The sequence below is a fragment of the Podarcis filfolensis genome (genome assembly GCF_964270895.1).
Source record: "Podarcis filfolensis genome assembly, chromosome: 1".
NCBI classification, from domain to species: Eukaryota; Metazoa; Chordata; class Lepidosauria; order Squamata; family Lacertidae; genus Podarcis; species Podarcis filfolensis.
In genome coordinates, this window is record NC_139604.1 from 77268839 (window position 1) to 77296777 (window position 27939).

At 41.3% G+C, this 27939-nt stretch overlaps 1 protein-coding gene across 19 annotated transcripts in view; it reads right to left on the bottom strand.

Moving 5' to 3' along the window:
• The window catches only part of NAV2 (neuron navigator 2), a 523517-nt gene that overhangs the window by 58153 nt on the left and 437425 nt on the right, over positions 1-27939 (bottom strand). For 18 of the 19 annotated variants that reach the window (XM_083593842.1, XM_083593844.1, XM_083593840.1 and 15 more), the window contains one exon: positions 940-1078. In XM_083593842.1, coding sequence (XP_083449968.1) covers positions 940-1078 — 139 coding nt within the window. Of the gene's footprint in view, positions 1-939; positions 1079-14583; positions 14822-27939 lie in introns of those variants that run through there. The other variant, XM_083593837.1, reaches the window with a different exon arrangement.

Genomic DNA, 27939 nt, shown 5'->3' on the forward strand with positions numbered 1-27939 from the left:
AAAAAGAACTATTTGTTAGATGTGTGTGGTCTTACTCTTTTTTCAAGTTCAGCACCTAATTGTTACATTTCTATGGAAGCTGAAAAGCCACCGATCCTCAGCACAGACAAAGGTTGCTGTGTCTTTCAACTCTCAGTGCTGGGACACTGCCTTGAGACAGACTGCAATAGGTGAAGTGTGTTTTTATTTAAAAATAGTTGGCCTTGTATGTAACCTCCGTTTGTGACAACGTGAGAAAAGGATGTCTGTGTATATTTCACACTTGGTATGTATGAGTGAAGTCTCCATGAAAAGAAAAGAAAAGAAAAGTTTCTAATCTTGAATATGGACCTTTGGCATGTTCAGTTGTATATGTGCAGATAACACATGGGTTTGGGGGGCAGAGGTAGGCAGAATGGTCTAGTATTACTCCGCTCCCCCCATATGTTTGGTCAACAATCAATACTCTCTTGACCACACAGTTTAAGGCAATTCTTTCATTTATCCAGACCAATGTAAGATCATTCAGAGAAAGGAAGAATCTGCATACCAAATATTACTGAAAGCCACCTACTGTAGCACAACATGGGCAACATATAAAATAAGCAAACATATAAAATATTGTATCAATTTTAAAAAGCACATGACAATCACCAAAACATATAGGGGCATCAACAATTCATTATTCTAGCCTGGTTGTGTCTCTGCTCTGATCTCTAGGAGCAGTCAGGAAACATCAGAATCTGGAAAGCGATCTATGTTTTCTTAGAAGCAGGTCCCACTGTATGGAATGGGGTATACTCTTTAGGACGGCAGCCTTGAAATCCAGAGGCTTCAAAAGAAATAAGTCCTTAATTCTCTTTTGGTAAAGCAACAATATACACAGGCTCATGAGGCACTGAAGGTAATGAATACCTCCAACACTATTAAAACATGTCTGCTATAGAAAGGAAACCTTACCTGGGAATCTATATTCTTACGAGAGGATGCAGGTGTGTTGGCATAGGAGCTGATGGAGGAGCTTGTGTTAATGTCATCGGTGCTGAGGTTATCTATGGTGTCACTGATCCCACTGCTGACAGAACTGCTGTCATCCCAGCTGAGGGGAGGAAAAAAGCCACAAAAACTTCACAACTCAAACAAACAATAGCCACAGCTACACCAAGAAGCCAGCTGACACATAAGGGAGCTTTAAAATTGTCTCACAGCAATTATTGATTTAGGCCTCTAGAAACAGTTTCAAACAGAATCAAATGTTAATTCAGGCAACTTCCCTAACTGCTGACATTATTGCTGTTGTAGCTTTCTTACTTTTACACAACACAAAATCATGCTAGCAGACTTTTACGCAGAAAGTGAGAGAAAAGATGGCAATTTGGAGGAAGGTGGGCAATGAACTTCATTCTGGATTTTTGCTTAAGTGAAATGAACCACTTGGAGCTTGGTATTTCTCTACAATGTTCTGGCATAGACTTACTTCTATTACCTACCAGTTATTTTATCATTTTTCAGAGCGATTTACAGTGGTTTGTCTGTTGGGAATCCTGTGAGGCAAACGATTATTGGTTACAAGTTACAGAAGGGGCAAAGAGCTAGGGGCTTGCTCCTGACCACACAACTGAGGTGGACCAATGGCCTGACTCTGTGTGAGGCCACGGCCTATATAGCCCTCAGGAAGAGCTTCTGGAAAGAGTACCGGTAACACATGAAGCAAATCTTTACCGGTTCAAAGACAAATGTGATCTCATACAGAAGGCCTCTCTGTGCAAGCCACAGGGTGCTCTTATTAAGTGTACCTGACAGGATGATATGCCCTTTCATCAACCTCTCAAGAGCTAGATATGCAGTATCACTTCTAAACGCAGTTGGGGTTGGTGGGGGGAAGGCGGAGATGAAGCAGAAATTCATTCAGGAGCTGCCAGCTGGATTCAGTTTCTAAAGTTACACCATGCGCAAAAACAAAGACTTACTATGTAAGACTTGCCTCTTCAAGCAAGAGACAATAGTGTGTTTTTTAAATCCTCCGAGCATGGAATGCAACATAGAATAAAAGCACATATGCAAAAGTTGTAACTGATAACACATGAACTGATTTAAATATGAACTACTAGTGGAGAGATTTGCAAACAGGAATATAATATTTAAAAAGTCTTCAGAGAAGGCCCTAGAGAATTATTAGGCAGTGGCCCAGCTGTTTGCAATATGTTTTGGGACATATCGCATAAAGGACAGCTGGGATAGGCACACTTTAAATTCATCCCCCTGGGGTTAAGTTTCACCAATTTCAATGGAAGTTGTGCCAGACTAGGTCTGGTTCTGGAAATGGGGCATGAGCTGCTGTCTTGCAGACTCCTCATTGCTCTCACAAAAATGCCCCCCTACCTTCCAGTTTGCTTTAGCCACTCTTCCAACATGTTATTTCAGTTCACAGTGAATGCAAAAACTGGGCCCCTGATTAGCCTAAACCGTGTTTATTTTTGTTATTAACCTTGCATTGAGCTAAACTGTGTCAGTCAGCAATAAATAATAGGATCACTATCTCCTGAACAGACACAGACACACAATTTGGAGAGGGAGAGAGATTAACAACTAACCATAGTTAAAACCATCAGTGAATTCTGCATGCAAGGGGGGAAAAGACTGCAGGAAAAGGACTCTACTTCCATGGTTCACGTTCTTAATCATGGTGAAAGAACTGGCAGTGCTCTTTACTTTTTACTTAGATAACAGCCAATTAACATATTAGCTGCTGCAGAACTGGAGAAAGGTATAAACATAGTACACAGTAGTTGCTTCATAATATTTCTGTGTTATTACACCATTAATATTCCTTTCCTTCCAGCAAACATAGTCTTCCTAATGAACTGCAAACAGAATAGAATCTAACCAATAGAAGAGCAAGCTCATGAAAATTATGGATAGCAAAATGTTTGCTAGATCTAAGAATGCACGCAAGCACTCTTTTCCTCAGTAGAAGCCAACTCCAGAATGTAGTTTTATACCAATTTTATACCACTTTATTACACATATTGTTTTAAAATTTTGCCCATGCTTCGGTTTCTCAGTGGTTGCATTCAAACGCAAATGGAAAGGAAGGAAAATGTAACAGCCCTCCTAATTACAGCATTCTATGCTCAGTGAACAATGATAAGATCTTCGTAATTTAGCTGGGGCAATCAATAACTTCTGATGCCAACAAAAGTCCACTCAGCCATATCTTGAGACCCTGTCTTATTTCCTTTTAGTCACTTGATCAATCAAATGAAATCTACTTTCAATGCTGGAAAATTATTTGAGTGCTGAGAGACATAGTCAATTTCCTTCCTGTTGTGGAAAGCTATTTTAAAACTGAAAATAAAGCTGAAATTCAATCAGACCGGTAAGACATTACAATTTGAAAGAGAAGAAATGAAGCCTCATAAGATGACTGAGGTAAGTCCTCATATAGGACTGAACTTGTTTAAGAACACAAATCTTCCCTACTCCAGCCTACAATTAAATAAAAATTGCAGGTGCCAAGAGAAGAATGAAGGATTCTGACAAATAGCACGGGCTCAATCCCAGAAGGGAGGGGGGATTTGTCTAAATATCCAAATCTTAACCAAAACTCTTTAAGACCTCAAATATTAACCAAGAATCTGTTCTGTTTCAGCCAAAATACTAGTTTCCTGTGAACTTTGGGAGCCCCCCAAAAACAATCTCAACTGGTCCTTAACAAACATTTCGCTGCCAGATTCCTAGTACACAACACGCAGCCACAAAAAATGGAAAGAACATTACCAGAAGGATAAAAGACATGTTTAAACATGCAGATTAGTATAGCAATTAAAGGTTAAAAGCACTATCACTGGCTAGTACATCGTTAACCAGAAGCCTTTAGCCAAGTTAGTCTTCTGCCTGCCTTACCTCTAAGACACTTAGAATTATTTGGGTCTCCAACATCATAACTGATTCTTTACATTTGTGTATTAATCAAGTCTCAAGGCCATACTTCTGTCAATAGTAGGTTGAGTCATTTATCATCACTGAAATCCTGTAAGTTAGGTGTACCTGAAAAACTGTGATTTCCAAAAGCTATCCAGTCAGTGAGGTTTTGAAAGTAGGATTCCCCAGTCAAACTCAACACTGTAAACACTACAACCAGAAAACTTAAATCTGTAGAGGTGGTAGCTTCTCTGAGGCTCTGAGCCATTAGCTTTTACTTTTCCCAAGTTTCAATTTACAACAAAGAGTAGCTCTTCATTGGCTATACATAGGGCAATGTCGCATACACAATGGTTGAAGTCCATCGCATTTGCCATAAAAAAGTACCATATGCAAATTGCATATTTTTGGTGACATGCTCAGAAGTAACGCTCAACTGAAAATCTGACCTCAGTTAAAGGTTCTTGTGTAGTGTTGGCAAGTCCGCCACTGTATTCTGCTCATACTATCATATTCCTCCCATGCCAAATTGACTGTTTACAAACTTTGCTAGATTTTGCATGCTCACTGCAGCCAACCGCAGGAATCCAGCCTCTTCAGAAAAGGAATATAACAAATCGGATCCTTTTAAATACCAGTTGGTGGAAGAAACAAACCTGATTCCCAATAGACAAACTATTCAAAGCTCTGCAAGTACCAAAACCACATGTGTACACACAACTGAAAAAGGTAACTTTAATATGGTATAGTCCATCATCATTTTACCAGGATGCATAATTACTACCTTTCGTTTGTTTGCATGGCTTGTCTACTGGGAACATGAAAGTGTATTTATTCTCCCACAAACAGAAATCCTCCATGTCTCTTCTATTTCAAGCAAGAGGAATAAGAGTAATATACAGGTGCTTTTTGGATGTTTACTGACCTGGAGAAAGGTGCGACATATTTACACGTGTATCACCAACCAAGTCAGATATTAATAGTCCAAGTTTAAGATGGAACTCTCCCATTAGTACCAAAAGAAGGCTATTTTACACTACATGGGCATGCAACATTTCAACTGGAAACTTGGTGATTCTTCCTAAAACATTAGCTATTAATTTGTTCAATGACAGATACAAGACATCACAGCCTAAAAGAGAAATTCTTCTGAGAAAAGAAAAACCACAAAGCGTCTTAAACTGTACTATAAAACAAAGTGAGAATAGCTGTTTCCATTGTTTTTCTTTGGGACACCCATCAGATGCTGACATCACGGCACGAGGAATTCTAGGAACGATAACAATGACTGCATGGGGTTTATATCAAAATGTTGAATCATCAGTCTGAAGAATAAATGATGGCATGATTTCAGCTCCAAAACAGTTGCACAGAATGAATACACAAACACACACTCATGGCAGAGCTTGGGGTGTGTGTGTGTGTAGTTAATATGATTATCAAAGCCAACTCAAATGGAAATGTCCATAAATAGAAGGCAAAATGTGAACATGACAGGGTTGTCGGAAAGGATTTCTGTTCTCATCCTGAAGCAAAGTTCTTAACCCGAGGTACTATTTCTGGGTTAGCAGAGTCTGTAACCTGAAGTGTATGTAACCTGAAGTGTATGTAACCCGAGGTACCACTGTAATCATGATTTTTTTTTTCTCTTATCCACACGCTGATGATGGTCAGGGGTGTAATGGGCAACACTGGTCTCTGTCCCTCTTTCCTTTCCTCCCTCCTCTGATGCCCTCTAGCATCTCTGCCTCCCAAAGGCTTGCACAACTGGTTGTTGCCGCAGCCCTGGCTACAAGCTCCCCAGGCGAATGGCATCTCTGGTGCTGGCCGGGGGGTGCTTCCCAGGCCCCTGTGGGGCAGTGGGAGGGGGCACCTCTCTTTGGGGCAGGGGGGCAGCTCAGAGACCAGGGGAGGCAGCTGTGGCTGGCCAGAGCACTCCCAAGGAGAGGGGAGAAAAGAGGAGGCTGAGGGAACACTTCACAAGGGTGTTCAAAAAAGGGTGAGGGGCTTCTCTCAGTTAGCAGAGGGGTTGGGGATTTGCTGCAGTGTAGGTACAACCTCTGCCCAAGCTAGCCGTAAGCAGCCTTCCCACTGGCAGAATATAGCAAGAAACCCCAAAGTGAGTCATTTGGGGGCAGGGTTGGGGTAGGATTCCCCCAAGGGACCCAATCATTGGTTCCTAATCTGTAACAACCCTTGATTTGATGCAACAAAAATGGGCACATGCACCCTTTTCTTTCCTGATTGACAGTAGCCCGGGGGGGGGGGGGTTGGATACAGTGGCTCTGCTGTTTCAGTTGTCCCAGGCCCATTCAGACAGCTCTGCCCATTCTCATCTTGCTGACATGTGAGTCAGCACCAGTTCCTCTCCTATACACACTATCAGGTATGCAGAGGAACACACTGGGAGGAGTGGGAGGAGAGAATGTTGCATTCAGAGTCTGCAGCATCCATATGGTTTTCAGTCTAAATACTTTCATACCTACTGCTTTATCAGTCTTCCTAAGCATGTGATGAAAAAGATACTTAAGTTGATTGTGGCATGAGTTTTCACATGCAGCATCAGCCTAAGGTTAGTTTCAGCTGGGTTAATGGTGCTTCTGTACTGAATTGTGTAACCTTTTTTGCTACTAAAATCTAATACTGATATTATTCCAAGACCAACAGTGTACAGATTTGATTAAGAATTCACTAAGCAACTACCAGCATAACAGAATGCTTCAAAGAAATTAAAATACATGTTAAAAGAAGATTTGGCAATGATGATTTTTTTTTAGGGGAAGGCATTGCTCAAGAACTGAAAATGCTGAGGAGAAACAGTCTCTCTGTCTCCCTTATCACAGCTCATTTATTGGTTCTTAAATACACTGCCCCTCCTCTCTCTTCTGCTCTTTTCAATCTTCACTATGCTGTTAGCCACCAACATTACTATCAGCTGATTTAAGTTATAAACTCCACTATCCAAAGATCACAGTAGAGAATAATAGAAGTGCATTTTTAGAGAGATTGGGATACTTCTCAAAATGAAAATGAAAACTCAGTGTAATAGGATAAGCTTTTTCTCTTCAGCTTGCACTTATGCTTGGAGAATAATTCGTAACTAGTGGAACTTGTTTTCTGGGAATCATTCAACACAAAGCTTTCCAAAATGCCTTAAGGGACAGGAGATAAATCAGGAAGTAGTAAAGTGTCAAACCCAAAGGTAGGATTAACACTAACCTACAGAAAAGAGATCAGAACACTATGCAAAGATTTCATTCAGACATATTACTCTCATGGGTAGCTGTGTTGAATTCATGTTTTAATTCTAAATATTTGTGTGAGTCTCCTGATTGGAATGAACATCAAAGATTGACTGCTGATTCTCTTATGACAAAGGGTCTCACTGAAATTGTTGAGATTTAAAAGTGCTTACGATTCAGCTGGTTCAAGACTATGTACATCTGGTGTATTCCTAAATCTCAGGGCAGAAAGTGCTGAGCATCACAGTCAACTGAAAGTCTTGCTGCTACAGACTGAACAATTTTAAAGTTGTACAGAAGTATGGGACATAAATAGCTCAGTTTATTACTGCCAAGACTGCTCCCATTTTATACTATATACAGCAGGGGACTGCACATTCTTTTCAGTGGCCTGGCCTTTTTAGATTTTCTCTTCCCAAAATCACCTCCCTCCCCCTTATATGAGGTCCAGTTCTCATGTTCATTTTTGCCATGCAAAATCACTGCAGTGGTGGCTTTTAGTCACTTATTTTTTAGTTAATATATGTATTGTCAATTATTGTGATAGATGTATTATGTCTACTGTTTTAAAGGTCTGGTTTTATTGCTATTTTAGTTTATCATATGATATGCAACATGCTTATATTTTTAGAATTAAGTGGTGTGTACACACACACACACACGTATATCCATAATGTTTGCAGTTCCCACCCTACCCTGAGGTGGTTGCTGAGAGGCAGTGCATACGGGCTGAAAGGGGACTTGGCAAAGATTGATTCCCGTTCCCTTTCTCAAATGTGCTTCCTCTCCTGGATCTCTGTGTAAATGGAAGAGGACTTTCCATCCATGGAACAGACCATCTCGAACCAGCCCTATGCTTCTAATGTGTCATGAATGATGACTCCAACATTAAAATAAAATAACTAAGTAAAAGAGCACACAAAACTTATTAATTTATACACTGGCCCACAGCCTCCTAGGAGACAAAGGATGGCATCCTCAATTGTCTGCTTAAAATAAATGGCATAGTGAAGTGTTTTATCAGGCTATACCCTATTTCCATTCCAACAAGCCTCCAATGACGCTTCTCCTCATAGCAGACCTTTAATATCTTATTTCCATAGTCAGTTCTTCCCCCCACAGAGAGAAAGGGTACCAGATTTGCCTTAAGGCATCATTTATAACTCTGGGCTCAAGTGCACAATTACTTCTTAACAATAGTGGGGGAGGCAGCTGTAAGCTTCCAGCCTACCTATAACCTAAGCAACATCCCAGAGAGAAAATATTTCAGAGATAAAAACACAAGAGCCTGGTCTGTTGGGAGTTGTTAGGAATGGAAGAAATCACCAAAAAGAGCATTTTATGAAGAAAAGAGAAAGACTGCAGAACTATATCAGCGCTTACGTTACAATGTGAAAAAATGCCAGAATATCTAAGAATTCCTGAGCTTCCCTCACTGTAATAAAGCCCTGCCAAGATGTTTGATAGGCTGGATTTCTGCTGGTTTAATATAAATCAAAAGAGAAGCCTATTAATTATTGAAGTCATTTCTGCACCATGCTTCAGTTCAAAATTTTTCAAAGTAGTTTGCAATAACTCATAAAACAAAGAATAGTAAAAGTTGGATCACACACATACACCCACACACCCACACACCACTCATGACTACTTTTTTTAACATGGATGTAGAAATGATGAAATGGAAGGTGCATGGACATAGCCAGCAGTGATTTCCATGATTGCAACATGATTTAAAAACAAATATTTGATGTATATATAGTGTGGAGTTATTTTGTTTCATATACAGATCAGGGACATATGCAGCTACGTTTATCAGAAGCTTTCCTCAGATTATGTAAAATAGGCTACATCAGCCCAAGATAGGAAAAGAGGTAGTAAGGAAATACCTACTTTAAATGCATTCAAATCTTCAGGGCCTGATGAGCTGCATCCAAGGGTACTAAAGGAGCTTGTGCATGTTATTTCAGAGCCTTTGATAATTATCTTTGAGAATTCTTGGAGAACAGGTGAAGTCCCTACAGACTGGAGATGGGCAAATGCTGTCCCCATCTTCAAAAGGGGGGGGGGGAGGAAGACCCAGGTGAGTTTGACATTGATACCAGGAAAGGTCCTAGAAGAGATCATTCAACAGTCGGTCTGTGAGCATTTAGAAAAGGATGCTGTGATTACAAAGACCCAGCATGAGTTTCTCAAAAATAAGTCATGCCAGACCAATCTCTTTTTTGATGGAATTACAAACTTGTCCGCCATGATATTCTGGCGAGGAAGCTGGCAAAATGTGGGTTGAACGAGGTAACTGTTAGGTGGATTTGTAGCTGGTTGACTGACCAAACCCCAAGAGTACTCATTAATGGTTCCTCGTCATCCTGGAAAAAGTGACAAGTGGGATGCTGCAGGGTTCTGTCCTCGGTCCATTGTTGTTTAACATCTTTACAAATGACTTGGATAAAGGAATTGAGGGAATGCTCATCAAATTTGCAAGTGACACCAAACTGGGGGGGCGGGTAGCTAAGGCTGCAGAAGACAAGCAGAATTCAAAATGACATTAACAGATTGGAGAACTGGGCACAAGCTAACAAAATGAACTTCAATAGGGACAAATGTAAGGGTCTGCACTTAGTCAGGAAGAACCAGATGCACAAATATAAGATGGGAGACACTTGGCTTACTAGCAGTACATGTGAAAAGAATCTAGGGGTCTTGGTGGACCACAAGCTGAACATGAGTAAAAAATGTGATGCAGCATTTCATATACAGATCAGGGACATATGCAGCTACGTTTATCAGAAGCTTTCCTCAGATTATGTAAAATAGGCTACATCAGCCCAAGATAGGAAAAGAGGTAGTAAGGAAATACCTACTTTAAATGCATTCAAATCTTCAGGGCCTGATGAGCTGCATCCAAGGGTACTAAAGGAGCTTGTGCATGTTATTTCAGAGCCTTTGATAATTATCTTTGAGAATTCTTGGAGAACAGGTGAAGTCCCTACAGACTGGAGATGGGCAAATGCTGTCCCCATCTTCAAAAGGGGGGGGGGAGGAAGACCCAGGTGAGTTTGACATTGATACCAGGAAAGGTCCTAGAAGAGATCATTCAACAGTCGGTCTGTGAGCATTTAGAAAAGGATGCTGTGATTACAAAGACCCAGCATGAGTTTCTCAAAAATAAGTCATGCCAGACTTATTTTCACTTAGGTGGATTTGTAGCTGGTTGACTGACCAAACCCCAAGAGTACTCATTAATGGTTCCTCGTCATCCTGGAAAAAGTGACAAGTGGGATGCTGCAGGGTTCTGTCCTCGGTCCATTGTTGTTTAACATCTTTACAAATGACTTGGATAAAGGAATTGAGGGAATGCTCATCAAATTTGCAAGTGACACCAAACTGGGGGGGCGGGTAGCTAAGGCTGCAGAAGACAAGCAGAATTCAAAATGACATTAACAGATTGGAGAACTGGGCACAAGCTAACAAAATGAACTTCAATAGGGACAAATGTAAGGGTCTGCACTTAGTCAGGAAGAACCAGATGCACAAATATAAGATGGGAGACACTTGGCTTACTAGCAGTACATGTGAAAAGAATCTAGGGGTCTTGGTGGACCACAAGCTGAACATGAGTAAAAAATGTGATGCAGCAGCAAAAAAAAAGCTAATGCTATTCTAGGCTGCATCAATAGAAGTATAGTGTCCAGATCAAGGGAAATAATAGTACCACTCTATTCTGCCTTAGACCACACTTGGAATACTGTGTCCAAATCTGGGCACCACAATTTCAGAAAGATGTTGACAAGCTGGAACGTGTGCAGGAGGGCCACCAAGATGATCAAGGGTCTGGAAACTAAGCCTTAGGAGGAGCGCTTGAAGGAGCTGGGTATGTTTAGCCTGGAAAAAGAGAGACTGAAGAAAGATATGATAGCTATCTTCAAAAATCTAAAGGACTTTTACATGGAGGAGGGAGCATGCTTGTTTTCTCCTGCTCTTGAGGGTAGGACTCCAATGGCTTCAAGCTGCAAGAAAGGAGATTCTGACTAAACATTTGGAAAAACTTTATGGCAGTTAGAGCTGTTCAGCAGTGGAACAGACTCCCGTGAGAGGTGGTGGACTCTCTTTCCTTGGAGGTTTTTAACCAGAGGTTGGATGGCCATCTGTCACGGATGCTTTAGCTGAGATTCCTCATTGCAGGGGGCTGGGCTAGATGGCCCTTGGGATCCCTTCCAACTCTATGATTCTAAATTCTATAAAACTGCAATATCATGATGAAGTATACAGAAAACTATCATGTTGCCAATGGATCTTAAGTTTATGGCTACCTACTTTTGAAGAGGAAAAAAATGTTAAACATAGCATCATCATCATCTGCTAATAATTACATTACATTACTTCTTATTTTGTCTTGATGTTGCTTGTTGTTCTTTAAAAAAAATATCCAAACAAACAACTGTACAAGAACTAACAACTGCCACCCGATTTCAGAGCTTTTTGCTGGCTATATCAAAGTAGTGACTGTGTCACACATTTCTCTACATGATAGCAAGCACACCCAAAGCAATGCAAACACACAGCTGAAATCATTCTCCTGGGGTTGCTTGGAAGCAAATGTTTGGTTTGGGAAAGGGACTGCTGCACAATTCCCCCACCCAGCTGTTCCTAGATGTGTAGCCAGTACACAGCAGATGCCTGCCACTGCCTCCTGCACTTATTGCAGAGTTTTCTTTTAAAATGCACTGAACCTGCATTATACAGTACCACCCAGTTTGTTAACAGCCACATAGAGACCAACACCAAATACACACATAATTTATATGGAAGACTGAAGTGTCGCAGCTGTGACAGAGTGAGAGCCAGGAGTCATTATGAAGCTGCTAGTGGGCAGCAGCTGGGATCCAAATCCCATACATATTTGCAGACAGTTTCTGGAATTGCGATCAAATTGGTCTCAGTCAGTTAGGCCTATCTGAGTATACCCTGAAGCAGTATGCAGAAACTCAGTGACTGTCCATCAAGCAAGGTAAGAGTTACATCAAGATGAGAGAGGGAATGAACAGGTAGGGGACACTGCTCCAGATTTTTGTAGCATGGCTGCTCACGTTGTCCACCACTGGCTGGGCCACCCAGGTTATTTATTCATTTAATAACATTTCTGTACCACTTATGTAAAAAACCTCAAAGAGGCAAAAGAAGAAAATCAAGTGGGGTGGGGAAACCACAATAATACTTTAAGATGTAAAAAGGTAAAGGTAAAGGTACCCCTGCCCGTACGGGCCAGTCGTGTCCGACGCTAGGGTTGTGCGCCCATCTCACTTAAGAGGCCGGGGGCCAACGCTGTCCGGACACACTTCCGGGTCACGTGGCCAGCGTGACGAAGCTGCCCTGGCGAGCCGGCACCAGCGCAGCACACGGAAACGCTGTTTACCTTCCCGCTATAAAGCGGTACCTATTTATCTACTTGCACTTAGGGGTGCTTTCGAACTGCTAGGTGGGCAGGAGCTGGGACCGAAAGAAGGGAGCTCACTCCGCCGCGGGGATTCGAACCACCGACCATGCAATCGGCAAGCCCTAGGCGCTGAGGTTTTACCCACAGCGCCACCCGCGTCCCTAACTTTAAGATGTACAAAAGTTTAAATACAAAAATGGATTAAAATTACCTTAACTTTCTAAACATCTGGGTAGGCTTGTCTAAACACGAATGATTTTAGCAAAGGGAGTACAGTGAAGTTGCTTGCTTGATCTCAATAGGCAGGGAGTTCCAGTGTGTAGTGCTGCCACAGTAAACAATTGAGTTCTTACAAATGTGGAATGGGTATAATGTGGCACCTGTATGATGTTTTCTGACCACCTGAAAACTTAAACTAGTTGATATATTCATCTGAGTCTGGTTTAGCACAAGTTTGCATATGTGGCCAAGAGTCTACTATGAATGAAACAATGCAGTTTAACTGGTCTATCATATGTTGGGATGTTGTCTTTCTTGCATCAAATTTACAAGACCTGCTCCCACTGAACGGTAACTCGACTCTAGCACTCTAAACAGCAACAAGCAAAACAAAAGGCAATGTGCTTCACCTGTAGATTGGGTACAAGTCAGGCACAGAGTCCAGCAGAAAGCCGCCTAACAACAGGATACCCATTTTGTGAGGTGTCATCATCATTACCATCATTTTTAATAACAGAATTTAGATACTGCCTTTCATTTTGAGAATGCCAAGGTGGTTCACAAGCAAATAAAAACAAGCAAGAATAAAAGGAACATACTTGGGGATTCCAAGTATACAACAATTTTAAAAGCTTTTCAGAATGTTTTGTGGTCTGCCTCCCTGGCTTCTTTGGGAGGAAAGGGAGAATAGAAATGTAACAAACAAACATGCTACAATAGCCAGTCTCCACTAGGGCACATTTCCATCTAGATTTACATACAGGAATAAGGTACATTGCTAATTTTACAATGTCAGGCTTTCCTGGTGGCCTGTCCTCATATAGGGGATACCAGTATGGATACAAGACTGATCTGCCTAGCAGCCTAAAATCATCACAAGTCCAGTTTCAAGCAACTGGGACACAATGTGATTGTATTTCCTATGGGAAACTGGAGAATCTGAGCAGATTTCAGCCAGGTAGACAAAGCAAACTGTAGAGGAGACCGCAGGTTTTTATCCCAGGGAACAGGAGCATGGGCAGAGAGACTTCAAAGAAAGTCTCCACCTGCAGGATAGGGAAGGGAAAGCACTTGGAACATCAAGCAAAAGAAGTCTGGAATTGCTGGAACATTATTCTTTGACTTGCAAAGTCTTTGCTGTGTTTGCCATCACAACAATCCCTCTGAGATAGTTACTGTTCCCGTTTTTGTACGCAATACTTGCTGCAGACCACACAGCAATGTGGGTTTGAAACTAGTCCCAATTTACAGTCATTGAACAATAACTCTGTTGTCACACACACATACATGGGGGGGGGGGGATGTTTTAAAAACCTGACTACATTCCAAATATCCTTATTGTTAGATGTTTTGACTAATAAGTGAATATAATTGTAGTAAGTTGCACAAGAAAAGCATTTTTAAAAAAACATTCTCACTCTCTACTTCCACAGTAGAGAGCAATTTTAATTGTGTATTTAGATTATTTTTTTCATTTATATACTGCCATTCTTCCTAAGGACCCCAAGGTTGCCATCTGTCAACTGCACACATCCACCCCTTAAAATGTGTTTATTACATTGAAAATCAAAGTAATAAAAGTCAGATTTCATTCATTGTTCCAACTTCAATTCGGTGCCGTAGCTTACGGCATTTCAGCAAGGAGAATTCTTACGGCAGTGCTGCAAAGATTCAGTCACCTACTCAAATAAAAATCTCAACATTCCTCCTTTGCTACTCTCCCTTTAGCCACCACATGAAGACCATCCTTATTCGAAGTGCAAAAAAGAAGAAGAATATTCCTACCTTGCCAGGTCCCTAGGCCAAAGCATTTCTCCACTTTGCTGCCCATGAAGAACTCTAGAGAAAGGGGCCAGATTTATTTTACAGGTTGACACCTTCATTTGGCTGCCATCAAAACACTCCAGCAGGAAGGGGTAAAAAAAAAAGAGTTTACGATCTTGGGATGCCCGGTGACACACAGGAGAAAACAAGGCTGCTTCTCTCAACAGCACACACAGCGGCTCCGCACGAGGCTGGGAAAGAAGCAAGCTAGCTAGAAGGTGAATACTATAAACGGCCCTAGAAAGTAATCTGATCCCTCTGTGAAATTAACCTCTGAAATGCTGGGGGAGAATGAGACCGAGCTGACTAGGTCAGCTGCGGAAGAGTTTCGACACGCCTGGCTTTCAAGAGGCAGACAAGGTTGTGCAAAGCCTTCAGATCAGATACAGTAACTCTGTTACCCTCATGTGGGCAGCACAATCTGATCACAGCTAGCAGACCTCAGTCTGCAGAGAACAAACAAACCAGACCACATAATCCTAACCTAGTCTGATTTAAAACAGGTCTGATACCCTTCTCAACATTTCCAGTGGATTTTATCAGGTTGTGCCCAATGTAACGTTTCGTTTTTTCTCCGTAGAGAAAAAGCTGTAGAGAAACATTATTTTGGATTTTGAAGAAAAGGTCTCAAAAGCAGAGATTCTTGGCTTCTTGGAACTTCTGTGAAGGGCAAACAATACAATCAGAACTGGCCCTCTCAAACACTGAAATCACTGTACAAACACTTGCATTTGAATACACTAAATTCCTTTAATATTTTCGTTTGTTAGAACATAACTGATATGCTGCCCAGTTGCCTTGCACAATACCATACATCTGGCCTTTTATGGACACAATGCACACAGGATACATACTTGATTGCTATAATTTGAGTAAGCGATATAAACCGTACTGGAAAAACCACAAGGTAGTACAGCATCAGGCTGAAGTATTGGTTTGATCCGAGTCAGAATACGTATTATTATTGGCTCACGCAAGCGAGGTCCCTGGTTTAATTTGGTAGTTTGACATTCATTCTGCTTGCCAGTTCTTTTGCGGGCCACAGACCCCGCTAGCCACAGGTATGGCCGCAATAAGAATGGGCCCTGTGTGTGTACATCTATTGAAGTTCTCTAGAATTGTCCTGACTGGTGTAGAGGATCCTTCCTTATATGAAGGAACTCAATACACATCTCTTTCATGGTCACCCAATAAGCAGAGGAAGTGTGACCACTGCATGAGAGTATTGATTTGAACTCTTCTATTACTGACTGCAACACATTTAACAATTTTCTTTGAAAACTGAGACACTGGGATGAAAGTCAAGTGAGCACATTCACGACAAAGTTCTTTATCATAATCATAATTAAGGCATTTGAAGTGTGGATTGTTGAACACTGTGCTGTTCATCAGAATTACCATTAATTCCTTTTTACAAATAGCCAGAAGCAGGCCTGAATCACCTGTGACACAGCAGCCTGACTGCAGCCGACCAGACTTGTAATTATGGTGTTGAGCTGCTTGAAAACCTCCCTGTGGCTGCCATATGCAATTGGTGAGTTTTGTTTGGCTTGTCAGGTTGCAAGGCCTGACTTAGCCAACACCTTGAACCTGAGATGAATACACCTGAGGTATGCCAAGCTTATTAATACACAGATTTTGGAGTGTTTTGCATCCTTTTTTTTTGTAACATTTGGTTTCCAAGTGAAAATTGGTGGAGAATAAATCAAAACCCGTAACTTTTAGAAAACAAAAAATAGAGAACACAGGTCATTAAAACTACTTCACAATTCTAATTTTTATTTCTATACTTAGGCAGTGATGGCTGGTTCTTTTCCTAGGTTTGCCTGGCTCAGAACTATTTCTCCGAAGACTGAGAAATAGCTTGGTTTATTCCCCAAGTGATCTGAATTGTTTTTTTGCCCACCCTCGTCACTTCTACCCCCTCCATCGACCAGTTCTCCAAACTTCTTCCACCTTTCCTCTGACTCCACTTACTTTGCAGTGGCAAGAAGCAACAAGCAGGAGGAAAAGAAGCCATCCCCCCCCTCTGGCATCTGTTATTTAATACCACAGGTGCAAACAGCCTCTGGAAAACATAGTTTCCCCCAGGTACCTGTATTGTCACGTGTGAAAGGGGGACAGATCTCCCTCCCTTTCCTTCTGCTGTCCGAAAATAAGTGGGGTAAGGAAGACAATAGGGCCTTGGGGGTGGGGTGGTTCAAGTTGAAAGGGGGAAATTTAGATTAAAATCAAACCTGTACAATAATGCAGAGGGTCGTAATGATTACCTCATATCTGAGGAATGCAGTACAAGCTTGCAAGCGTAATATTTCTGAGCCAAATACAAGTTTCAATAGTGTCATTAGCTTACTTGCTAGCACAGGAGCAAGAATTCCCCATCCCCTGCAAAAAAGGATGGGGGGAATTTGGCAGCTTTGGCCAAATAATGGTGCATTCTAATAATTCAGGAGGAAGGCTGCATTTGAATTCTTATAATTGGAGAGACACTGTGGATGAGGTGCCTTACAGTTTTTTCTTTCTTTTTTTTTTTTACACACAAACACACAATTTGCTGCCACTGGCAATGCTGATAGTAGCCTTCCTAATTAAAAAAACAGATTGTGTCAATGGGAATGACACTGCATCATGATGTAAAGCAATTCCCAGGGGCACCGGCTGCTCCCATACACCCCCATATAATAATAATAATAAGAATAAGAATAAGAATAATAATAATAATAATAATAATAATAATAATAATAATAATATAATGGTATCATGGTGGCAGTTGTCATTTCCAGTTGATTATACACTTATCAAGTTCACTTCTGTGTAATGTGTGCCATGCACTTAAATCACACCTAAAAGGTTGTTTCCAGGTTACGTAGTTTGCCGTGATGTAAAACATACAACCTAATGAATCCTAAAGACTTTCACTGTTTTAAAGGGTTAAAACTGTATGCTCTCCAAAGAGTTATAAAAATACCGACATCAGGAAACAAAGAACTGCAAAACTAATTCAATATATATGCCTGCACTTGCTTCTTCTTTCCTCACGTCTATGGTTTAGTGGCTATTGTGTCACTATGGCAACATGAAAGACTGCTTATTTAGAGGTCGCATGTTACAATTTGCTATTTTTAAATAAACAAAAAAAATCACAGCCGTGCAGAAAAGCCTAATTTAAAAAAACCAGATGATTGTGTTTTTAGGATGAAAAGAAAGAGTGTTAATGAAATTCCTTCCTGCAGCTGGACCATTATCGCATTAAACTAGATTAGCTATGAATATAAAAAGACAGGAGCGCTCTAGTCTCTCGCCACATATTTGTATAATGACAGAGCTAGAGACTGTCTTAGCTGGGTGGATGCTAGATGAGTAGATATCAAAGGCAGACTGTGAACTGAATGAAATAGCTGCTCCTTCATACAAGGGAGCTTCTACCACCGAGACTGATCTCTCTGTACAAGAATAATAATGTTTGGTGTAACCTCTGATGTGTGACACTAGAATTTTTTTCTCCCCAGATTATACAAACTGGGCAGCCACTGCGTACGTTGGTTGCCTGATCAGTATACCTCCGGCAGCAAAGTAAGCAAATGAAGTCTAGGGCCAATTCCTGCTTGCTGAGGGATGACATCTGCTTCCCTCTCTGTCCAGCTACCAAACTAGATGCAAGAGAAATCTGTGAAAGGAGGAGTGCTGGCTGTGGGTGGGGGGAGCTTTGGTCCACCATTCTTCACTGCCTCTTCAAAGCTGAACCCACAGTCGCTGAGGATGGACTGCATTAAGGAAATTCCAAAATATTAATCAGTTTATGTACAGAGGTACAGTCGAACCTTGGATCCCAAACGCCTTGGTACTTGTACGTTTTGGCTCCCGAATGCAGTAAACTCAGAAGTGAGTGTTCCAGTTTGCGAACGTCCTTTGGAACCTGAAATGTCTGACGGAGCTCCCACAGCTTCCGATTGGCTGCAGGAAGCTCCTGCAGCCAATCAGAAGCCATGTTTTAGTTTCCGAACGTTTTGGAAGTCGAACAGACTTCCGGAATGGATTCCGTTCGACTTCCAAGGTACAACTGTACTTTGAAATCCTGGATTACGACATGCATGCTGCCTGAAAAGTCTCAAACCTCTGAGAGCTAGAATTTTTTTATCTTGATTTTTTTAATTATTATTCAAAAAAAAAAGTTGAGACTGGTCAAAACTGTCCACTCATATTCCATATACACTGAATCACAGTACCAGCAATAGCATGTTCTAAATGTAGTGCAGTCTGTACAACTGGAAACTCATTGGCTTCTTCCAGTGACAAGGCAAACGAAAAACAGCATCTTGCTTAATAAAAATAACTGCACTGCCTGATTTGTCCCAGTCCATGAAGTCCCCAAACAAAAGCACAGCCTGTGAGCTTCAATGAGTTTTAATTTTCTTGAGCTCCTCTGAAGTCAGATGAATTTGCTGCATTTATTCAGTGAATGGAGAATGAACATGTATTTATTTTACTTAATAACCTGTGTGAGATTAGTTGTGATTCAGTTTATAAGGATTTGGTTTATAACAAGTGTGTTTGAAAATTATAATTAAAAAAAAAATCCAAATAGCAATCCGGTGAGATAAATTTTACATTAAAGGTCTGTTCCAGTAGTTAAAATTGTGGATAGAAGTAAAGAGGCCCCAGGTATTAATTTACCTAAAGAGCAGCTGTTAGAAAACACATTGCATTGTGTCATACATGCCCAGTGTAATGAAACCACAGACAAATAAGCCAAAGAATCACTGGTTTAGGGTTTAAGCCTCCTGCCTAAGCATGTGTTCAGCTCCTTTATAAATTAATGGGAACTGGATCCAGCCTGCATGGAAAGGGGATAGCGGCACATTACCACAGTAATGTAAAAAGTCAACTTAATACTTTTATTTCCTGTCTTGAAGTGCAAAGTTTGGTGTCCATATTGAACCCACATGAAGTTGGAAATCATTCCTCAGAGAGCAAGAGAGAGACTTAACACATATTTATTTTAAATTTGTTATATACTTCCTGCCATAACTTGTTTCAAATTATTCAGCTTGACTTTATCATTCCTTTGGACTAATTCAGAACATGACCCTAATAAGTATCATTAAATTTATTTAAAAATGTATTTGTTGGGGGGTTTTTTTCTATAAAGCACATAAAGAAAATTAAGAAAACAGTTAAAAGTATAGGTGGTGTTTTTAGACATAGCACCATATATACAGCTTAATTCATCTTAAAATTCTCGTTTACCACTTACTGGGGCAGAGGAAGGGGGGTGCGGTGGTTGCGGACTGCCCTGGGTCTCACCACTGAGGGGGGTGACAAAATGCCAGGTGGCACTCACTGTGGGGCCTGCAGCGCGCCTGAGCTACGTGTCTCTCTTGGGAGAGACGCTGTGGCTTGGGTGTGCACAGGCTCCGAGCTACCCAAATGGTCCGCCTGCTGCCTCCCCACCAGCTATAGGGCAGCTGAGTGGAAGAGGCAGGCAGACTTTGGAGGCCCCGCGGTGCACCCTACCCCTCTGGGCGGCTCACCCCACCCCTGGGCGCACTGCCCCAGTTGCCCGAGCGGCTTCCTCTGCCGCTGCCATTTGCAACCCCTTCTAGAAAAAGCAGGTTTTGCCTCCTATCATATCCTGGCTATACCCAAAATAAACTACTGCAACAAGCTCCAAATGGGTCTGCCTTTAAATAGGGTTCAGAAACTTCGCATGCTAAAGAATACAGCTGTTAGGATGCTTGTGGGAATAGGTATCCAGATCATGTAATATCAGTCAGTACCAGCTGCACATGACTAAGTTAGGCCCATTTATTTCAATGGGTCTACTCTGAGTAAAACTTAGTTGAATATCATTCTTTGGAACCAGGTTATTTCAAGGACTCCCTGCACCCTCAAGTTCAAGTCTCTGCTCACAGCCATACTTTAAGGATCCATCAGACAGATGGGCACGAAAGAAAAACTTTTTAGTTGTGGCCCCATAGTCCAAGCAACACGTATGACCTAATCTTTCTTAGTTTTTTGGGCAGACCTCAATAATTTACGGTATTTGCTTCGGCGTGGATTCTGTTAACAGTGTAGTGAGTTCAGTTTTTAGCTTTTGTTACTGTATCGTTTCATGTGTAGTTTATGGAACTCTCACTTTTTGAAAAGGTCTTTAAAATCTTGTCCCTTCTCTAAAGCTTTTATTAATATGTAAGGTGAAGGCTTCTTACTGGGACATGATTAAGTTGCTGCTGTTCTCAGGCTCGTTTTATTTTATTGTGGCTACTCGCATGTGGTTCCTTTACTTAAATGTGGTCCGTTTGAAATATGCGGCTTTGTGAAGGAACACCTCAAAAAGCTGTGTATTTTTTTTAAAAAAAATTATTTATTAAGTTTCTATACCACGCTTCATTCGAGGATCACATGGAGGTTTAATGCAGTAACACAAAAATGCATAAAATAGTTATTAACAAAAACAATAACTCCACTCCCAGTTTAAAAGATTGTTTAATTAGCCAGAGGCTTGGGAGAAGGGGAACATTTGATGACTTAAGTTAGGCTATCCCTGTGCAAGCAGGACCACCAGCCAAAGTTGATAGAAGACACTCTGCATGGCCACAGCCACTTGAGCCTCAAGTGACAGTGAGGAATCCAGAAGTCCCCGCAAGCTGCGTACCCGCTACTTCAGAGAGAGTGTAATCCCATCAAGAGCACGACACTTCCCATCCATCCAATCTAGGGAACCGCCCACTAACAGTGCCTCTGTCTTATCTGGATTGAGCCTCAGTTTATTGGCTCTCATCCAGTTCATTACCGAGGCAAAACACTGGCCCAGCACATCCACTGCTTCACCTGCAGATGTAAAGGAGAAGTAGAGCTGTGTGTCAGCATATTGCTGACATTATACTCCAAAACTCCAGATGACCCCACTCAGCAGTTTCATGTAGATGTTAAACAGCATGTGGAATAAGACTGAACCCTGAAGAACCCCACACTGATAGCTCCACAGGGCTAAAGAGCATGCCACAAGCATCACTCCTTTGGAAATGACATCCAAGTAGGTCTGAAACCACTGCAAAGGAGTGCCACCAACCCTTAATTTGGACAGCTACTCCAGAATGATACCAATGTTGACAGTATCAAACGCTGCTGAGGTTGAGGAGAATTAGCAAGGACATGTTCCCCCTGTCTCTCTCCTGACATAGGTAATCATACAGGGTGACCTTTTAAAATATGTTTATTTGGTTTTAAAAATAATTGTTTTAGTTACCATGTGTAAGCCACCTTGGGGAGGCTTTACACCGAAGGGAAGCATGCAAGTACTTTAAATAAATAAATATCATCCAGAAGATTGCACCCCTAATATTTATTTTCATTTATTACATTCATATCTCACCTTTTCTCCAAAGAGCTCAGGGTTCTTCCCCTTCCACCATTTCATCCTCAGAACAATTACATAAAGGTTAGGTTGAGAGAGAATTATGCCCTCTCTTTCCAAATTATGTCTTTTATTGCAATTTGTTCCACCTAAAATGGATTTTTCCATCTAACTTTGATTTTAACCTCAATTCGATTTCTATAGCATTACACAATGTAAACTGTGAAAGATAACCTTCCAGATTAATTTCCTTGGTTAAGGAAGAAAATTCCATTCTTTTAGGTTAATGCAACAGACCAGAATATTACTTTGCTTTCTTATCCTACAATACCCCCTTGTCTTCTGCAGCTGTTAATATTTGACTAGGTCCTCTGGACTACATAAAAGGGTTATCAAAACAACTGAATTCTCTCCCCCTCCCTACTGCCCTAGTTTCAATAGTAGAAAAGTATGAGGAACTATGATCAATATGGTAGATTATGTAGAATAGTATTTAAATAAACAATCCACCTGAATCTGAGTAACAACTGTGATTGTTAGAGTTTGGGATTCAGTCTGGTTAATTAAAGCTCTGAATTACAAAAGAAATTGGCTAGAGAACAGTCCTAAAGTATTTCTGAGCCTATCACTATTCAACAAGACGTGTTGGAGTCAATGGGTGCTTCTATCCAGGGCTTTCTTTTAAAATTGGACAGTCCTCTTTTTAAGAATTGGACAGTCCTCAGTGCATATAATCACAACAGGAAAAGGCCTTGTGGCTACAGTTACAGGATCAATTCCTGATATCTACAGATTAGGCTGAGACAGACTCTTGTCTGAAACCCAGCTGTCAGTCAATGCAGACAGTACTGAGCTAGATGGACCAATGGTCTGACTCCGTATAAGGCAGCTTTCTATGTTCCTAAGTAGCAGCCAAGCCATGAACACTATCCACTGTCTTTTCTTATACGTGTACATGTGCATGACAGAAGGAAATAATGACAGATCTAACAGGGGTTCAAATATTCAAGCCATAATGCATGAAGTATCAGTGCACCATTTATTACTGAAGCTGCCAAAGGTCCTACCTGGACATGATATGATTCCTGGTTTCTTTTCTGTCTCTCCAAGGTGTTTTTTATTGATTTATATCCTTTCATGGGCTCAAATAATAGATTATAAAAAGGTAAAAATAAAGGACCCCTGGACGGTTAAGTCCAGTCAAAGGCGACTATGGGGTTGCGGCGCTCATCTCGCTTTCAAGCCGAGGGAGTCAGCATTTGTCCACAGACAGCTTTCCGGGTCATGTGGCCAGCATGACTAAACCGCTTCTGGCTCAATGGAACACAGTGACAGAAACCAGAGTGCACAGAAACACCGTTTATCTTCCTGCCACAGTGGTACCTTCGAACTGCTAGGTTGGCAGGAGCTGGGACAGAGCAACGGGAGCTCCCCCTGGCACAGGGATTCGAACCGCCAAACTTCTGATCTGCAAGCCCAAGAGGCTCAGTGGTTTAGACCACAGCACCAAGGAGATTGTGGAGTTAGGCTGCATAATAGCCTTGCCCACTGCTGCCAATGTTTGTGCAGTCCATTGTGCAGTGCAGTGACATACGCAGACATTGGTATACATGCAGAGTTCATTCAAATGGCTGCCAAATGACCACCTGATGGGAGTTCTGGACAGTGCATATTGTCATGACATGAAATCATGTGAGCATGATCCTGCAACCCCCTCACACTTTCTTGTAACACATGATATTTAACAATGGAATCATTTTCTATTCACATATAAATTTCAGGCAGGAATTTTTGTTCACGCAAGGGGGGTGATTTCAAACTATCTTGGGAGTTTGTATATTCTTCCCCCTTTAAGTCTTTCCATGCAACAGGTATCATACCTACAAGAGACTAGTTGGCCCTCAGGGTCCCTTCCAACTCTACAATTTTATGATTCTATGCAGTGGAACTTCAATACATACGTTACTTAAGACTTCAGATAACTTCATTTCCTCTGTCTTGCAAAATTCCATCATGCCCGTACACGAGTTTGACGTTTTCCCCTCATTCTCAGTGAAAGAATAGCTTATCAGAAATCTGACAAGCATTATTTCTTCCCAACAGTAGTTGTCTCACAGGTGAACACATTTGAAAAGGAAACCCCTTTTCAGACTGTCATTGTTGGAGCTTTAGCTCATAACACTAGAACTCGGGGACATCCAATGAATCTGAACGTTAGAAGATTCAGGAGAGACAAAAGAAAGGACGTACTTCTTCACACAGAGCATAGTTAAAACTATGGAATTCACTTCCACAAGACATGGTGATGCTCACCAACTTGGATGGCTTTAAGAGGATTAAACAAATTCATGAAGGGTAAGCTTATCAGCAGCTACTAGATGCAAAGGCTTTCTTCTTCCTCCATGCCCCTGGATGCCAGCTACTAAGAACCACTAGTGGGGAGAGTGCTGTTGCATTCAGGTCCTGCTTACGGGCTTCCCATAGGTTGTCCACTGTGAGAACAGGAAGCAGGACTAGACAGGCCATTGCTCTGATCCAGTACGCTATTTGTATGTTTTTATTAACGAATATAACAATTCCATGCCTGTCCCCATCTAGATGACATACATCCTTATAATGAAGCAGGAAGAGATTCCTAAGCTTCCTAAACTAAGTAAAGCTTTGAAAATTCCGCAAGAATTCAAGCCGCTGAATTGAAATATGCCCTAAATGAAATCTATTCAGCCTTACACGACCACTTACACATTAACGAACTGTTACAGAGAACTATTGTGTAATAAAATATCTGGTCAAGCCCTTTCTGTTATTTGAGAATATTAACAGTCTTACAAGGCAAGGTATGACTAAGCGTATCAGCTTCAATGAGTTTTATTGGAAAGAAACCACAGCCCACAAAAAATGCAAAGATCAAATGGCTCAAATTTTCACTTCACGGTCAGTAAGCTCTTTATTGATAGCTTTACACCGAGAATTAATGCCTCCTCTCAGTTCTTGACAAGCCCTCCTTTGGCGCCCAAACTGGTATGGTTGCTGTACATATAATGGGGGGAATGATACCTAATGGTAAATTATGCAAAAGTTACCCATAAGGCTTTCATTTTTCCAAATCATCCCATTTTCCATGTAACACATAAACATTTTCTGAGATTGTCAGGCTTCTAGAACTTTTAAGTGTGCAAAGTACGGTATCGCTTGACTCACTACCATCAAATTCCTACTGGTTCTATTTTTCTATTCCTATTTTTTGTGCTATTTGCCTTTCTGCAAGTGACTTCAGTACTCTTCAGGTATTTTGTTAAGGTGTTTAGTAAATATGTGAGGGGGTGGGGGAAAGCAGGGACAAGTGCACTAACTCTACCTTTCAGAGTAATAGATTCACTGAAGTAGAGAGACCCTTGAACGTCTAAAGGCTCCCTGTACATTTTAGAACTCTGTTTATAAAACATACATGTAATCTTCAGGAGTATAGGAAGCCCTCCACCTCAGATGGCTGCCCTCTTACAAATATGGCAAGCAGAGCTGGAGAGCTCATCCCTGGTGCCTCCTTGTGTGTTTACTGAACTGAAGAGGGCTTATCGCTAAGTAAGATTTTAGCTGGTACACTGGTACTAGAAAATTCATACAATGGATTCAGAAGCTTGTCAGGGAGCTTCCAGTGTATTCCGGATGTGCAGTGACAGTTGCCTTCCAGTCTCAATGCAATACACTATCTGTGTAACAAAGCTCAGTACTGTATGTAAAATTTCTTGCACTCAAGCACATCAATGACTTCTGTGGTGCAAAGTAACTTAATCATGGCCGATTTACCTGCCAATCTCACTGAGTGGTAATGCAGATATAGAGTTGCTTCAGGAGATGAAAAACTTTACCATGAGTGCTCCCTGGCAATGGAAAGAGTGCATCTCATGTCATTATTATCAGACTGACAGCTCTGGCTCGATATGGAGAAAAGGGTTCAACAAATGCAGTTACAGTGGTACCTCTGGATCGAATGGAATCTGTTCCGGAGCCCTGTTCGCATCCTGAGTAGAACATAACACATGACTGCGCATGTGCAGGTCGCATTTCGTCGCTTCCGCACATGACGTCATTTTGAGCGTCTGTGCATGCGGCGAAACCCGGAAGTAACGTGTTCCGTTACTTCTGGGTCGCCGCAGAGCATAACCTGAAAATGCTCAACCCGAAGCTACTTTAACCCAAGGCATGACTGTATTAAGGTGGTGATATTTTCTTTACTGAAGAGTGCATGGTTATAGGTAGCAGAAACACTGTAAGAAGAAAAGCTACTAGTTTGTTGGTAACATGAACTATAATTGTTTTGGCCCAACTAATACCTTTGGCTTTGTGTATTTAACAGTTCTGCTTATACACATTTCGTATTTTTTTTATTTACAAGATCACTTCACCAGCTTCTGATCAGAGATCTAGATTTGTTAACGTGATTCATGTAATGTCATCTGACAATGATCTGCAAAACTATTTTCTTTTAGCTGCCTATAAAGTAAATGTCTCCATTATGTACCTTATAAACGGAGTTAAATATTTACTTTGGATCGCCATAAGACAAATGTCCGTCTGTAAGAAACTCTTCCTCTTACCCCTCATTAAAATTGTTCACTCAAGCTTTTAATGAGTGTCACCAACTTAGTCACTGGAAGCAAGATACTATCTGGGAATGAAAACTCCAGTAAATATTTAAGCAGACAAGGTAACATAGAAATAAATCAAGACCTAAAAATGACTATTAGCTCCATCTGCTAAGGTAGTATACCTTGGAATACCAGATACTGTAGAAGAACAACCATGAACATAACTTTGTGTGTTATATTCTGGAGACATCCCAAACGCTAGATAGCTATTTGATATAGTAATGATTCAGTAAGGCAACTCTGAGGTTCAGTGGGAGATTACATGTTTTTAGTGTGAAAAGGGCAGTTTCGACTGCACCTTCCTTTGTACTGAATAAAGTAGTTGTAATAAGGCCTCTACAACAGGAATTCCAGCTATGCCAACTCTTTTGCTTGCCTGCTATGAGCAGGCCATGATTCTTCACACAAGTGAGGAAGTTGCACTGCTTCTACAAAAGCCTAATAACCCTGCTATTGGCAGCATTATGGTAAATAACCAGGGCAAAGAGGAGAGATTATTACAGACTCCCTATTAGCAGCTATCTGCTTAAGTGGAAATCATAGGCAGGCCAGTCTCGTGTATCTGATGATGGTATTCTTGCAAAATTGGAATCTTTAGAAATATCACATTATACATGACACTGTACCTATGTTAGAGGAATTCTGGTATCATTCAGATTTGTGGTTCTCCTCTCTAATAGACCCAGGATTATTCCAAGAAGGTTCCTACCTCTCCTGTGCTCCTGGGCCTGCCATTTCCTGCAACGAACTGTGTTTCCAACACGGCTCCCTCTATGGGATTAAGGGGAGGTACATTTCTCTTGCCTGAGCCCTACAGACATAAACTGCTCCTGAAAGCTTTAATGGGCCTTGCTCTTAATTATTAACACTCAAGATACTGACATGTGCTGGTACATTTTATATGCTATATGTATTTAGGAGGCATTCAGGTATCAAGTGACCAAGGAGAGAGAAGGGACAACCCATTGCCTTATGCCCTCCATTGTTCCACTGTTGCCAGCTTCATTGCTTTCCACATGTTGGGAGGGGTGATACGGGGTGTGGGGCACAGGGGAACTGGAGAATTGGTGAAAGACGTCTCTCACCTCCACCAGCTGGGTGGAAAAAGCATTATTTCCATGTTGTGTTGGGAAAGCATTTCCATTCATAGAACGCAAAGTAAGTCTGGATCTAATTTTATGAAAATGGTAACAGAACATGAGTATATCAGTTATAAATGTATGGGGGGGGATCAAGCATAAAGGAAAACATGTACAGAAGCTAGACCCGGCTTACTCCTTCCATTGTCTCCATCCAAAGTACCGCTAACTA